The sequence below is a fragment of the Poeciliopsis prolifica genome, unplaced genomic scaffold (assembly GCF_027474105.1).
Source record: "Poeciliopsis prolifica strain line A6 unplaced genomic scaffold, Auburn_PproV2 SCAFFOLD108, whole genome shotgun sequence".
In the NCBI taxonomy this organism is placed as follows: domain Eukaryota; kingdom Metazoa; phylum Chordata; class Actinopteri; order Cyprinodontiformes; family Poeciliidae; genus Poeciliopsis; species Poeciliopsis prolifica.
Window position 1 is genome coordinate 831480 of NW_026562483.1, and position 16021 is coordinate 847500.

Sequence of the window (16021 nt, forward strand, 5' to 3'; positions counted from 1 at the left end):
ACTGGTGAGGAAACCAAAGACTCTTTAGGGCCCCCTGCTGGCCTGGAGGCCGGCTGTGATCCTCGGCACTCACCTGAATGTTATTATTTATTATTACAATTATTATAACTGAGAATCTGTTCAGGTTCAGGGATGAAGAAATGATGAAGAGGAGCATCACTCTCAGCTTTATTTTACAAACATGAGTCCGGTTCTGGTCCGATTCCAGGTCCGGACTGCGACCTGCCGACATGCTGCAGGACGACACGCTTTACAGAAGATTTGAATTGGATTTCACAGACTCAAACTGGTTCTACGTCAAACAGGAAGCAGGAAGTGGTTGTGCCGGAAGCCCCGCCCCCTCACTGGCGTCGGTTTATGGTTCTGCTGGAGCGGCTCATCAGAACTCGCTCGAACAAGTCGTCTGAGGAGACAGACACAGTCAGGACCAGAATGAGTACCAGTACCAGGGCCATTAGCTGGAAAACCGTCTCTCACCGTTCCTGAACCTCCGGGAGTCGACCTGCAACAGAGGGCAAAGGTCAGACAGGATCCATCAACCGGTTTACTGGTTGGTTACTGGTTTCTTACTGGAGTTGCAGCCACCGGTCCGTCCGCCTGCTCCCGGTCCGCCTTCGGAGCTGCAACAGAGACAGGAGGTAAGAACCTCAGGAGGGGGCGGGGCTGTACCCCGAGGAGGGGGCGGGGCTGTACCCCGAGGAGGGGCGGGGCTGTACCCCGAGGAGGGGGCGGGGCTTACCCAGAGGTCTGATGATGGCGTTGACGGCGTGGATGACTCCGTTGGTGGCCATCAGGTCGGCGTCGGCCACAGGAACCTTGTTGACGTAGACGGTGAAGTTTCTCTGCAACAGACACACAGTCAGCACTGCCACAGGTCGCCCATTGGCCAATCAGGCACCGGCTGCAGCACTGACCACGCCCAGCTCCAGCTTGTCGCCCTGCAGCGGCGCCAGGCGGGTGTGGGAGCTGATCCCCCGCTCACCAGCAGCCCCTCCCCCAGGTGAAGCCGCAGGACGGCCGCCAGCTGATCGGCGTTTCCTGCAGAAACAGACAGCTGGTTGGCTGCTGGTCTCCACGGAGACCAGGAGGCCAAACATGGAGCGGCAGCAGCGCCCCCTGCATGCCGAGCAGGGAACTCACCTTTACTGTCCAATAATCAATCAGGTAATCAATGATGGATCTTCAGCTTTTGTCAAATGGACAAGTTTTTAACTTTCAGGCAATAAAATAGATTTTTCTATTGAAGAAGGAATTTGATCTTTTTATGAATTTATAAAATTGTATCAAGCCTTCAGGATGTGCCAATAATCGATTGACTTTTTCCTGACCCCAAAAAGGTTCTGATCCAGAATCAGAACCTTTTTGAACCACAACAAACCTGGTTCTGGACTAGAACCGGGTCAGAACCTGCAGACTCACTGAGCAGCTGGCTGAGCTCGGCCGGCGGCAGGGCCCTGAACGCCTCGTCGGTGGGCGCGAAGAAGGTGAGCGCCCCCTGCTGGTTGAGCAGCTCCGTCATGCCGGCCGTCTGGATGGCGCCGACCAGCTGGCTGGAAGAGACGCACCGGGTCAGAGCGGGTCGGAACCGGAGCGGCCTGTTGTCCGACGCTCACCTGAAGCGCTCGTCGGCCTTCAGGACGTCCATCAGCGTCCCGGTGGGCGGAGCCAGAACCTTGTCCATCGTGAACATGGTGGCGAAGCGGCCGGTTCTGTCATGAGCCGCGATGCAGGCGTTCTCGATGCAGAGGTTCTGGAGAGGACGGACATCAGAACCACAACGTTAATGGTTCCGGTTTTATGTTTTAACAAGAATTTCTCGTTAAAGTTTTGTTTCTCGTTTTCACGACAAACTTTCAGGTGATATCAATCAGGTTCTCCAGCTGACGACCCCGTGACCTCTGACCCCGTTCTTACGTTCCTGTAGACGAAGACCCGCAGCGTGAGGCCGCCCAGCGTCTGCAGCTGCTGGCCGTGGTACAGCGCCTTGGAGGACAGCTGCTGCTTCAGCAGGTGGTTCTTCATCAGCACCCGGAGGTCAGGGGTCATCGTCACGCTTCCTGTTGGACGAGGTGGCGGAAAGCGGTCACCTTACCTGTTCACCAGGTGACCTGGTCAGGATCCGGTTGCCGCGTTACCTTTGAAGGCGTGGTTCTGCGGCGCCAGCATGGTCAGCGCCTCCGAACCCGTCAGGTGTGACGACAGGCCGGCGTCCACGAACAGCCTGGTCGCCGTGGAAACGGCCGAGTCCTCCGCCAGCTCCAGCAGAGTCTTAGCTGCAGGTAAAGCAGAGCTTCAGAACCGGACCAGAACCGGACCAGAACCCTGACAGCCCAACTATGATTGGTCATAAATTGATGAATATTTCAGAAACTTTTGCTTGTTATAATTTCACCAGATTAACAACACAAGTTTAAACCTATGTTCCCTCTAAGCTGCTCGCATCTTCTCAGAAAATCTGCAGCACATAAAATAAAGTCCAGCATAAAGTGGACATTGAGCTCAGACATCAGTTTGGACCAATAACAGTTTTTCTGTACTTTGCATTGAAGTCAGTGAGTGACAGGAATCCAGCCAATGATACGATGCGGTTCAGTTTCACTGCAGCCAATCATCACATGCTGGTTTGGGTTCATGTCTTGGTCATAGCGCCGTGGCACCGAGCAGGTGAGAATAGAGCAGCAGAGTTAAGAGACATTATCATGTCTCAGTGGGACGTCCACTCACCACAGTAAAAAAATAAATGCACCTCTAAGATCAAATGGTTGTTGGAGTTTATGCAACTAGAAGAACAGTAGAGTGGACAGAGGAGGATCGTAGAGATTATTTCTTGTTATTAGTAAGCTCTGTGATCACATTGATGCTCGTTTATCAGAGCATGAATTAAAGAATGGTCTGCATCTGATATTGAAGCACTGAGTTATGGATAAGCAGACATTTGTTCACTGGCACAGAAATATGAGGCCATTAATAGCAATGATTTCTTCTTTTTCATTTTAATTCAGAAAATCACTGAAATTAAAAACAAATGAAAATTGCTGATGTGATCTGATTTTTTTCATAAGCCATGCAACTTTCTATGATCTCAGGTTTATAATACTTGTTCGTGGCCACGCCCTGCGCCGTGTCCACTGATGATGCCCACAGTGGAGCTCAGTGTGCTCAGACACATGAACACTTAGAGGGAACATTGCCTGCATCTGATCAATCAATAAAATCCTCCTTGGGGCCAGACGTGGCCCCCAAGCTGAAAGTTTGGGCCTCCTGTCCTGAGTGAGTGTGTTCAGAACCAGAACCTGAGTCTGGGATGAGCAGCTGGCTGATGTAGTGGATGACGCCGTTGGTCCCCAGCTGGTCCTTCTTGGTGACGACGGCGTTCCCGTTCAGGGTCATCTGGTCGCCGTCGCAGCCGACCTCCAGCGCCGCGCCCTGCAGCGTCTCCATGGACGTTCCCGACACGATGGACTCGGAGCAGTGCAGCTGCTTCAGGATGTGGTAGTTCAGCAGGTCTGGAGGTCAGCGAGAGGTCAGTGAGAGGTCAGCGAGAGGTCAGTGAGAGGTCAGCGGCGCCCGGAGACGCCGGTATTACCATCAGGCACAGAGAAGGACACCTTCAGAGCTACGGGGTCTCCGAGGATCCGGTTCAGGGTCTCCCGAGGAATCTTGGCAAAGGCGTCGTTGGTGGGAGCGAAGATGGTGTACTGACCCGGACTCTCCAGCAGGGTGCTCAGCCCCGCAGCAGCGAACGCCGCCTGCAAGCGGGGAGACAGGAAGTGATGTCAGAACGCCTGTTCATCATCACACCGGGAGTTCCCAGGGATTTACTCACGCGGAGCGTCTCCAGGTTGTCGTCGACGTCAACGATGGACTGCATGTCGCTGGACACGGCGGTGATGACGCGGTCGATGACGTGGACGATGCCGTTGGTGGCGTGCTGGTCGGGTTTGATGAGGCGGGCGCAGTTCACCGTCACGATCTGAGAGACGACAACCTGCCGGTCAGACCCACTGCAGACGGACCGCGACGGAGGAACCGTCTGCTGCAGCCGCTCAGACAGGAAGTGACATCATCATGTCACTTTGCATAGCTAATGTTCTTTTAGCACTTTTGCTAGTTAGCGTTTTAGCGCACTTAGCTTCATTAAGCTAATTCCTGCAGCTCTGTGTGGAAGTAGTAGTTTATATTCATGCTCTTATTTTGAAGTGTGTTTACCAGCTTTTCCATTTCCTGTGATTAACACAAGAAACATGCAGGGATAAAATGAAACAGGCAGTAAAGAGGAAAACAAACATGAAGGTTGAACTGAGCTGCAGCCTGAGGCCTGAACCTTTAAAGGTCAGAGATCATTGGAAGCTTTCACTATTAAACTTGACTTGAGACGTTTATGCATTAATTAAGAATAGTAAATTCTGTGAATTACGTTTTTGTTGCAGATGTTTGTAGAACATATAAAGTTCTGTGTTTAAGGTCACAATTTTCCATTCCAAATAAAACAGCTTTGATCTTTCGAGTCATTTTCTCGTGTTTTGCAGCAGAAACTGTTTTCCATCTCTGTGGGTCGAGCCTAAAGCCTGGAGGCTCAACAGCTGCCAACTGAAACCAGGACAGAAAGTTCTGATCCAGAATCACTTCCTGCAGCTCCAACCACAGAACCGGCCAACGACACGTTTCAGCCTGCAGGGGGCGCTATGCTCTGCAGTAGGACATGTTATTGCCTGGAGGTGGACAGCAACATGATTGAAGTTTAGCATTAGCTTCTGCTAAATCCCATGTTAATGTTTGACTCATGCGTTAGCAGATTTGTGATTAGCGCTTTAGCGTTAGCGCTGCTAGCTTCTCAGCTGCGTCTCGCTCACCCCGTTGCTGTAGTGATGGATGTGGACGTGCGAGTCCTGGTACATGGAGGAGAAGGACGATCCGTGCTTCAGCTCCTCGGACGTCAGCCGGCGGTTCACCATGTGGTAGTGCAGTGCGTTCAGCAGCTCGATGTTCACGTTGCTCACCAGAGCGTCCAGGATCTCCTGCAGCGGGACGACAGAGTGAGCGTGGCGGCGTTGACCCCCGGCCGGCGTTGACCCCTGAGGCCCGGATGACCGCGGGCAGAGCGGCCCACGCCTCGTTGCTGGGAGCGAAGAAGGTGAAGCTGCCCGGTCCCTCCACCTCCTCCCTCAGCCGGGCTCGGTCCGAGTACATCTGCGTGGTGGAGGCGCCCACCGCGCCCAGAGTGCTGTAGATGTTGACCAGAGGCAGCGCTGCAACAGAACCCGTCAGAACCTCTGACCTCCGCTGCACAGCGCAGCGGAGGTCAGAGGTCACATGACGTACCGGCAGGGCAGCCCTTCTCTCCTGGAAGCTCTCGTAACCTGGACAGCATTCGTAGGTGATGACGCTGCGGAGGAGACGGAGCAACGGGCAACTTGTCACCAGAGGCAACAGAAATCTACGGAGGCCTCGAGGGGACATGGGGAACTTTTTCTTTTGCGTTCCCTCGCAATAAGTTTTACGTTCCCTTGTAATTTACTTCTGCAATATTTGCTGGTCTATTTTGTTTACAGTGACAAATATGAATTCAACATTTCCAACATTTCCATATTTAAAGATGGAGTCAGAGTTCTGCTCTGGGTTCAGTCAGGGAAGCTCATCGTCCGAGTGTCAATCGTTTTGTAACAGCCGTAATTGTGTCGTGTCTCTTTAAGATGCTGTCATATTGCTAATGATGTCACAAGTATGCGACACCGCTTCTCTATGGAGAACGAGGGAAGAGAAGAGCGTGCTGCAGCCGCTGGACATGTTAGTAACGCTCCTGGTTGGTTGAGCTCATTTTCATGTTTACTCAGCTCTGTGAGGTTGGAGAAGAGAAGGACAAAACTCTGGAGTTCCCAGTACCAGTTCCCAGTACCAGTTCCCAGTACCAGTTCCCAGTTCCCAGTACCAGTTCCCAGTACCAGCACCCGGTACAGTTCCAGTACCAGTTCCCAGTACCAGTTCCCAGTACCAGTACCAGTTCCCAGTAGCAGTTCCCAGTAGCAGTTCCCAGTACCAGTTCCCAGTACCAGCACCCAGTACCAGTTCCCAGTACCAGTGTGGTTTGATGTTTGACCGTCCTGACGAGTCTGCATCCTCTCTTCCCTTAAACACAACTGAGCGTTTACAGTCTCCAGGCCACTTATTGATCTGTCATGATTATTGATTATTCCATGATCAAAACTTCACAAGGACTGACACAATGACCAAGATGCTTCCTCACACGCCACGCCCCTCACCTTCCCATACCTGGTGATGTCACATTGACACGCCCACCACCCAGGTGTCCTGTCATATCAATAACTACTTATTTCATTCATGTGGATCTTACACAGCCTCAGTGAAACGTCTTATTATTATTAACTGTTTGGTGCAAAAAAACTAATTGAAAGTCGATTTAACCGCCTGATGATTTTGATCATAACTCAGAAAATAGTCCAAATAGTTTAGATGTATTTTTATTTCTTTCCTACGTGGGGAAAGTTCTGTTTATATCACAGGTTTGTGGTGCATTCTTTACTAAAGAAAAATATATAAAACTTCAGATATTCCATCACAAGATATTCATGGAAAAACCAAAATAAAATTATAATAAGCAGAAAGGCTGACAGGATTCAGTTATGATGTATGAACTGGTCCGTCGATTACTGCGAGGAAACGCAAAGGACAAAATCCCCATGTCCCTGAGAGGCTTCCGTAGAAATCAAACCTCAAACCTGGATCCTTCCTGTCCACCAGATCAGTTACCATGGCAACGCGATGATGCACAGCTCTGCATCACAACGTCACTGAACAGGAACTGAAGTTGTAATATCGTAGTAACGAAGTTTGGTTCCGCCTGACTGGGAGTCTCACTGGGGAACCCGTGACGGGTCGGACCTCCGGCGCCAGTTGCAATATTTCACTGGAATTTGGGGGGTGTTTTGCTGGTCAGAGGTCTGAGCTGCAGTTTAGCGCCGACAGCATAAAACACCAGAACTACAGAAATAAGCTTGGTGTCCATTGGTTTTTCATTTCAAAATAATAAAGTCATGATCTGAGTCTATCATTATGATTGGGCCAACAAAATTGAATTATAAGACAAAATATCTGGGTTTATTTAGTCCATCAGATCCCGGTGTGATCAAATCAGCAGAGAAATGACAGCAGCTGCTGGGCTGCAGACCCACTGGACCAGAAACCGAACCGAACCGCACATTAACCTGTTATAGAGAGCAACTTGCCTCTGGGAAGTGTCAAGTTGCTGCTAATAATCACAGCAAGTTTAGTTTGTGGCAGCAGGGGTGTCTTGAACGGCTCCCAAAACAAAAGCTGCAGTTTATCGCCTTCCGACAGAAAAGCAAGAAAAAGGCTAAACTAAAAATTCTAAACTTGAAGAAAGAACCCAAAATGCTTTATGTGCTCATTTCATTGTGTGGATAGAAGCCAAGGGAAGAAAACCTGCATCAGCATCTGGAGCAGCTCAGACAGAGTAGCTAACTATGCTAGTGCTGGTAGCTAACTATGCTAGTGCTGGTAGCTAACTATGCTAGTGCAGGAAGCTACATATGCTGCTGGTAGCTAACTATGCTAGTACTGGTAGCAAACTATGCTAGTGCTGGTAGCTAACTATGCTAGTGTGCTGGTAGCTAACTATGCTAGTGCTGGTAGCTAACTATGCTAGTGCTGGTAGCTAACTATGCTAGTACTGGTAGCTAACTATGCTAGTGCAGGAAGCTACATATGCTAGTGCTGGTAGCTAACTATGCTAGTACTGGTAGCAAACTATGCTAGTGCTGGTAGCTAACTATGCTAGTGCTGGTAGCTAACTATGCTAGTGCTGGTAGCTAACTATGCTAGTGCTGGTAGCTAACTATGCTAGTGCTGGTAGCAAACTATGCTAGTGCTGGTAGCTAACTATGCTAGTACTGGTAGCTAACTATGCTAGTGCTGGTAGCTAACTATGCTAGTGCTGGTAGCTAACTATGCTAGTGCTGGTAGCTAACTATGCTACTAATGGTAGCTAACTATGCTACTAATGGTAGCTAACTATGCTAGTGCTGGTAGCTAACTATGCTAGTGCTGGTAGCTAACTATGCTAGTGCTGGTAGCTAACTATGCTAGTGCTGGTAGCTAACTATGCTAGTGCTGGTAGCTAACTATGCTACTGGTAGCTAACTATGCTAGTAATGGTAGCTAACTATGCTACTAATGGTAGCTAACTATGCTAGTGCTGGTAGCTAACTATGCTAGTGCTGGTAGCTAACTATGCTAGTGCTGGTAGCTAACTATGCTAGTGCTGGTAGCTAACTATGCTAGTACTGGTAGCAAACTATGCTAGTGCTGGTAGCTAACTATGCTAGTGCTGGTAGCTAACTATGCTAGTGCTGGTAGCAAACTATGCTAGTGCTGGTAGCTAACTATGCTAGTGCTGGTAGCTAACTATGCTAGTGCTGGTAGCTAACTATGCTAGTGCTGGTAGCTAACTATGCTAGTACTGGTAGCAACTATGCTAGTGCTGGTAGCTAACTATGCTAGTGCTGGTAGCTAACTATGCTAGTGCTGGTAGCTAACTATGCTAGTACTGGTAGCAAACTATGCTAGTGCTGGTAGCTAACTATGCTAGTGCTGGTAGCTAACTATGCTAGTGCTGGTAGCTAACTATGCTATGGTAGCTAACTATGCTACTAATGGTAGCTAACTATGCTAGTGCTGGTAGCTAACTATGCTAGTGCTGGTAGCTAACTATGCTAGTGCTGGTAGCTAACTATGCTACGAAGCTACTATGCTAGTGCTGGTAGCTAACTATGCTAGTGCTGGTAGCTAACTATGCTAGTGCTGGTAGCTACTATGCTAGTGCTGTAGCTAACTATGCTAGTGCTATGCTGGTAGCTGGTAGCTAACTATGCTAGTACTGGTAGCAAACTATGCTAGGGCTGGTAGCTAACTATGCTAGTACTGGTAGCAAACTATGCTAGTGCTGGTAGCTAACTATGCTAGTACTGGTAGCAAACTATGCTAGTGCTGGTAGCTAACTATGCTAGTGCAGGAAGCTACATATGCTAGTGCTGGTAGCTAACTATGCTACTAATGGTAGCTAACTATGCTACTAATGGTAGCTAACTATGCTACTAATGGTAGCTAACTATGCTACTAATGGTAGATAACTATGCTAGTGCTGGTAGCTAACTATGCTAGTGCAGGAAGCTAACTATGCTAGTGCTGGTAGCTAACTATGCTAGTGCAGGTAGCTAACTATGCTAGTGCTGGTAGCTAACTATGCTAGTGCAGGAAGCTACATATGCTAGTGCTGGTAGCTAACTATGCTAGTGCTGGTAGCTAACTATGCTACTAATGGTAGATAACTATGCTAGTGCAGGAAGCTACATATGCTAGTGCTGGAAGCTACATAAGCTAGTGCAGGAACCTACATATGCTAGTAGCTACATAAGCTAGTGCTTGTAGCTGACTATGCTAGGGCTTGTAGCTGACTATACTACTGTCGGTAGCTAGCTAAGCTAGTGCTGGTTATCTGCGGCAATTTCTTCAAGTCGCCATCCATCTGTAGGTAGCGGTAAAACAATATTGCTGCATTTAAACTGTGACAGCTGGTGTTCCCACATATTTTATAGCCTAGGACTTTTGTGGAAAGCCGGTTAACAAATTGCTAACATGTAAACAAATGGTGGAAGTTGCACCCATAAATCACACAACGTCTCATGCCGGCTAGGAATAAGGTGGGTAGAATATTTTCACAATTAATCAAGTTCTCCCTCAAAGTCCCCATTGATGATGTGGTTCTGAAAGCAGAAATGCTGAAATGCTCCAACACAATTTAACTGCTTGTTTGTCCCCCAAAACTTGATAAAACACAGGAAAATTTAACATCATGCTGCTAGCACTTAGCAACAACGCATAGGTGGAAGTGACATCACTGCGCACCACAAATAACGCCCAGGAGGAACACAGTGTGCCAAATAATTTAATAATTTAACGAAGCCTTCGAGACAGATAGATTTTCCTCGAGGGATTTTAATAATACAGGAACTCAAATCACTCGAACAATCGTTTCAGCTCTAAACTGAAGTTATTAGATTAACAATCTAGAGTGATAGATCTAGAGTGAGAACAGCTTCACTTGTCCTAGCTGAAACCAGAGATCAGGCTGACCTGACCTCTGACCTGACCCTTCAGAGCCACATCAAGACAGTTGCAAAGTGGGCCTTCTACCAGTTACAGAATATTCTAATGTCTCAGCATCAAAGAAACTTATCCATTTATTACTGCAGCAGCTGCTGGTTCTGATCTGGGTTGAACCGAATGAAGCGTATCAGAACCTGCGGCATGAAGCAGAACCGGCCGACTGGACTCATTTCCTCTGAGAAAAGAACAATCTGCAGGCACCAGGGATGGCCGGAGAACCCGGAGCGCCGGGAAGAACCCAAATAGTTAGCTTCATAACCACCAATTCGCTAAACCACTAAACACATATAACTGTTAGCAGAAGCTAATGCTAAACATGAAGCTTCTGTCTCTCATCTCGCCAAGTTTCTGATTCTGCTGGACTTCATCTTCACTTTCACGTTTTAAGATGACGAGACGTAAAGTTCATCAAGTCATGAAGGTGGAGAACATTTCATGCTCACATGGCAGCCATCTTCAAAAGGCTGGTGGGAAATATGAAACACATCCAGGCTGAGGCTTAGCATGCTAATGCTAATATCAGGAACATGCTGCTCTCCTGGCTCTGAGTTAGAATGTTTGACCTCTTGACCTCTGGCTCATCTGGTTGGGACAGCACCCAAAGTTCTGACCCAGGAATCCCATAAGGACCCGGTACCACTGCCTGACTTCTGATCTGGTGTTGGTTTGTTTCTCTGTAAACTGGACTGGACCTGCTGATTCTGGACCTTCTGATTCTGGACCTTCTGGACCTTCTGGACCTTCTGGACCTTGGTGCGATTGACCCAAAGTCACTCAGATGTTTCTTTTTTGACCTGAGGGGAAATCTGGGAAAGAGAACCTGGACTCGGTTCTGCTTGTGTCTAGAACCTGGGGTTCAGGTGAGCTCCCTGAACTGGCGCCGGCTCTCTGCAGCTGCAGCTCGTTGAGCTCAGCGCCGTCGGCGTCTGGAGGCACTAAGCGTCCACAGATGGAGATCAGCGTCGTGGCAACGGCTGGTCCCGATTATCTGTCCAGACGGAAAAGCGGCTCCCGCTTGTTCTAAACAAGGTGTCTGCTGTGGATGCAAACAGAGCGAGGCGCAGTAACTCAGCCGCTCCGTTTCCAGGAACATCCAGCGGAGGAATCTGGCTGGGAGCTCTGAACCGGCTCCAACATAAACCTGCAGCGCTCCCGGCGGAATAAATCCCATTTCCTGTTTGGAAACACTGCGCTCTTTATGACGGCTTCCAGCGCCCAGCCACCAGACGCCATGTGGGAGAAACACTGCTGGCTTCACCTCAACCCAGACAGGACGACGGCCTGGTCCAGTCTGGTCCAGTCTGACCCAGAACCAGTCAAACGTCTGATTGGACCAATTACCCAGAATTCCCCCTGAGATCCCATCATCCCTGCAGCTTCTGGAAAACCTCCAGGACCGTCTGGAAAACGATGGCGGCTCTCAGAGTCTGAACCGTTTTCATGAATCCAGGAAGTTCATCCAGACGATGGGAGACATTTAACAGAAACACCTGGACAGGTGACACCTGGCAGGTCCTGGTACTGCAGGCCAGCTGCTGGAACCAGCAGGAAACGACATTTCACCAAATACATCTTTTAACGCTGTTCAGCCTGACGTGACAACAGTCGGATAATAAACGTCGCATTCGGACAAAAATATTCAGATTTCAGTCGCATTCGACAATGCAATTTTTTTCCCCAAATGCAGCCTGGACGACCCGATTCTGAAGGTACCACCCGAATCTGGAAGTAAATCAGGTCCATCTGCGTCTGCAGGCTTTTATCCGACACACCGCAAACATCAACAGTGAAGAACGACAGGAGCCTGAGTCAGTGAACGCATCACATCCCAACCCACCACTCCAGCCACACAGAACCGGGTCAGAACCGGGTCAGAAACTGTAGTCAGGCTCCACTAAAGGCTGCTTCGCCTGTCCACTTCCTGCAAACAAAAACCTCACTCCTGTTTGCTTCCGTCCTGATGTGATGGGCTGCGTTCAGCATCCTGCGCTGACCGAGCCGCCCGACCCGGATGGTTCTGGTGGATGGTTCTGGTTAAACTGAGACTCACGTGGGTTTGCCGCAGATCTTGCGGTGGTACCACTGCTTGCAGTTGGTGAAGTACTTCCTGTTGGTTCCTTTGATCTGCTGCATGGCGCAGACGTTGGGCCTGGAACAGAAAACCCAGAGTCAGCCGGGTCAGAACCGCTACAGCTTCATTGAAGGAGGAATGCAGCTCTGCTCGCAGAAAGAACCGGCAGTTCACCATGGTGACAGAAATTAACCAAAACAGCCAATCAGAGCCAAGAGGCGGGTCTTAGTGCTGCCAATCAACGTCATGTACTCGCTACTAATCGCAGCGAACAACTTAGCGTCACAGGCTGAGGCTGTGCTAAGTAGCTAGCAATTATGGCAGACTGTAGCAGCAGAGAGAAATGTGAATGCGCTACACACAAGAGTGAGCAGCGCATACACAAGGATGACTGACGTCACAGACAGAGATCTGATCAGACTGGAAAAGTTAAAACTGCAGCTGTAAATCAACCGGTCCAGAACCACAACGGAGTCAGAACCAGGTCAACCTTAAATGACCTGGTTCCACCTTTATGAGACTCAGCCCACCTTAAAAGAACCGGTTCATCGGAACTGAGTCTCCCTCTGTGACTCACTGGGTTCACCTTAAACTGAGACGGTTCTGGCAGAACTCCGGTACCGAGCAGAACTCCGGTACCGAGCAGAACTGAGCTGCTGTAGGTTTCCCTACTGCAGCAGTGAACGTCCAGCAGAGGGCGCCCTGCAGGTCCAGATGTCCGAACCTGGACAAGTTCTACAGAACTTTTCCGGCTCGGACCCAGAAGAACTTCGTCTCTGATGCGCTTACAGAACTGTTTGTCAGCTCCTGGAGCAGAACTCTAAGCGGTTCGGTTCGGCTCGGTTCGGACACTCACCCCTGCTGCCGGCCTCGGATCCGGCTGTGCTGCAGAACCGTCTGGTACGGAGACCGGGCTCCGCATACGGCCAGAACCCCGGCCAGAACCGGAACCAGCATCCACGGCTTCATCTCGACTGAATAGAGTCCACTCCTGGTACCGTCCGAACCGTCCTGCTGCTCTGCTCACAAGGTTCTGCTGCCTGAGGAAGAGGAGGAGCAGGGGGGAGGGGGATGAAGAGGAGGAGAAGAGGAGGAGGAGCAGAGACCCAGTAAAAGTTCTGACCTCAGCCCGCTGAGGGAACTGGATCAGAACCGAACCTTCCCCACGCTGACTGGATCCTCCTTTTCCAAACAAAGCTGGAAACCGAAGGGGTGTGGCCAGGGGAGGGGAGGGGGCGTGGCTTCATGCACCTGAAACATCAGGTTTCTGGTGACCCAAACTCTGGACTCGTGGGTGTTGTCATGGCAAACCAAACATCGCGGCTGTGAAGATCATGAAGAACAAGATGGAGGGGTCAGAGGTCAGAGGATCTGACCTCTGACCTCTGCAGGCAGGCGAATGAACTGGATCCAGGAGAAGAATCTGAACGTTCTGGACCAACAGAACTCCAGATCCAGAACCTTTTCTATTCACATGTTTCTGATACGACCGTAAAGCTGACGCACAGCTAATGCTAATCCGCTAAGAGCAGGAAGTGGCTAATTTCTGCTCTGACGGGATCTGATTGGACGCTGGAAACGATTGTTGTTGTTCAAGCTGCACTAAAAGCAGTTAGCATATGCTCTGCTAGCATAAAATAGCATCTGAATGCTAAACATATATAGCAGCTAGTGCTAGTGTTAGCAGCCAGAGTCCACATTGAACGGCCAGGACTTCCTGAAGCTCTCAGATCAATAATCAATAATTGTTTAGAACGACATAAATTTATGAGCGACTGAAGTGAATTCAGCTCTGAACCAAACAGAAATGAGTGAGAGCTTCATCATCATCATCATCATCATCACTCTGATGGAAACCAGAACTGGGAACAGACCAGTTAGAGAACTGGGACTGGGCGTCGCCGCCTCCATCTGTTTCCAGTTAGAGCTTCCTCTGCAATGTGTGTGTGTGTGTGTGTGTGTGTGTGTGTGTGTGTGTGTGTGTGTGTGTGTGTGTGCGTTTGTTGGTGTGTGTGCGTTTGTTGGTGTGTGTGTGTGTGTGCGTGTGTGTGTGTGTGTGTGTATGTGTGTGCGTGTGCGTGTGTGTGTGTGTGCTTGTGCGTGTGTGTGTGTGTGTGCGTTTGTTGGTGTGTGTGTGTGTCGTGTGTGTGTGTGCGTGTGTGTGTGTGTGTGTGTGCGTGTGTGTGTGTGTGCGTTTGTGCGTGTGCGTGTGTGTGTGTGTGCTTGTGCGTGTGTGTGTGTGTGTGCGTTTGTTGTGTGTGTGTGTGTGTGTGCGTGTGTGTGTGTGCGCGTGTGTGTGTGTTTGTTGGTGTGTGTGTGTGTGTGTGCGTTTGTGCGTGTGCGTGTGTGTGTGTGCTTGTGTGTGTGTGGTGTGTGTGCGTTTGTTGGTGTGTGTGTGTGTGTGTGTGGGACACAGAGCTGCTTTGTGCACACAGCCAGGTTTCTAGATGTTTTCAGGGGTCAAAGGTCAGCAGCAGTCATCTCTGTCACAAAGAGCCCACCATCACTTTATGAATATGATGAATCATCTGACCAAGAGTCTGAGTCCTGATTCAGGAGATTCAGATTCGAGGAGATTCCAGGATGAGAGAATCTGTGGGTCTGACAATCAAACTCGGTCCGGTTTCATTCTGACAGGAATAAGCAGAACCAAGACGATTCTGATGATTCAACAGAAATCTTCTTCCTTCTCGTTTCATTTTCTGTTGCAATAATTCAGAAAAAACATTTCGTGATTCCAAACAGGAAATTTAATGTAAAAAAGTTTTTCATGTTTCAAATGTTTACTATTAAAATAAATTTGATTCATATTTGTCATCTATCAGTTCAACAAACATGCAAATTAGCTGATGACATCATCAAGCCTCTTCTTCCTGTTTTAAATGTATTTTAGAAGAATTGGATCAGAACTTCCTGAACCACCGACCCGTTCTACAGAACCTCTGGACAATCAGAACTATTGGACCATCAGAACCATTGGACCAAAGAAACATTGGACCTCAGAACCTCTGGACCATCAGAACCATTGGACCAACAGAAACATTGGACCAACAGAACCTCTGGACAATCAGAACTATTGGACCATCAGAACCATTGGACCAGAAACATTGGACCAACAGAACCTCTGGACCTTCAGAACCTCTGGACCATCAGAACCATTGGACAATCAGAACTATTGGACCATCAGACCATTGGACCAACAGAACCTCTGGACCATCAGAACCATTGGACCATCAGAACCATTGGACCAACAGAACCATTGACCAACAGAACCTCTGGACCATCAGAACCATTGGACCATCAGAACCATTGGACCATCAGAACTATTGGACCAACAGAACTATTGGACCATCAGAACCATTGAACCATCAGAACCATTGGACCATCAGAACCATTGGACCAACAGAACCTCTGGACCATCAGAACCATTGGACCATCAGAACTATTGGACCAACAGAACTATTGGACCATCAGAACCATTGGACCATCAGAACTATTGGACCATCAGAACCATTGGACCAACAGAACCTCTGGACCATCAGAACCATTGGACCATCAGAACCATTGGACCAACAGAAACATTGGACCAACAGAACCTCTGGACCTTCAGAATCTCTGGACCATCAGAACCATTGGACCATCAGAACTATTGGACCACCAGAACCTCTGGACCATCAGAACCATTGGACCAACAGAACCATTGGACCACCAGAACCATTGGACCATCAGAACTATTGGACCATCAGA

The 16021-nt window shown here is 49.1% G+C and overlaps 1 protein-coding gene across 1 annotated transcript; it reads right to left on the bottom strand.

The window, feature by feature from the left end:
* Positions 1 to 144: 144 nt before the first annotated feature.
* LOC129354345 (transforming growth factor-beta-induced protein ig-h3-like) lies at positions 145 to 13451 on the bottom strand. Its single transcript, XM_055023844.1, is given in 19 exon segments — positions 145 to 403; positions 478 to 502; positions 571 to 620; positions 740 to 842; positions 915 to 970; positions 973 to 1038; positions 1420 to 1550; positions 1614 to 1750; positions 1915 to 2057; positions 2136 to 2273; positions 3294 to 3506; positions 3587 to 3749; positions 3827 to 3973; positions 4854 to 5018; positions 5092 to 5249; positions 5323 to 5352; positions 5355 to 5386; positions 12254 to 12352; positions 13131 to 13451. Coding segments are annotated over 19 exon segments (2031 nt in total). The 5' UTR covers positions 13244 to 13451; the 3' UTR covers positions 145 to 341.
* Between the last annotated feature and the right edge of the window lie 2570 nt (positions 13452 to 16021).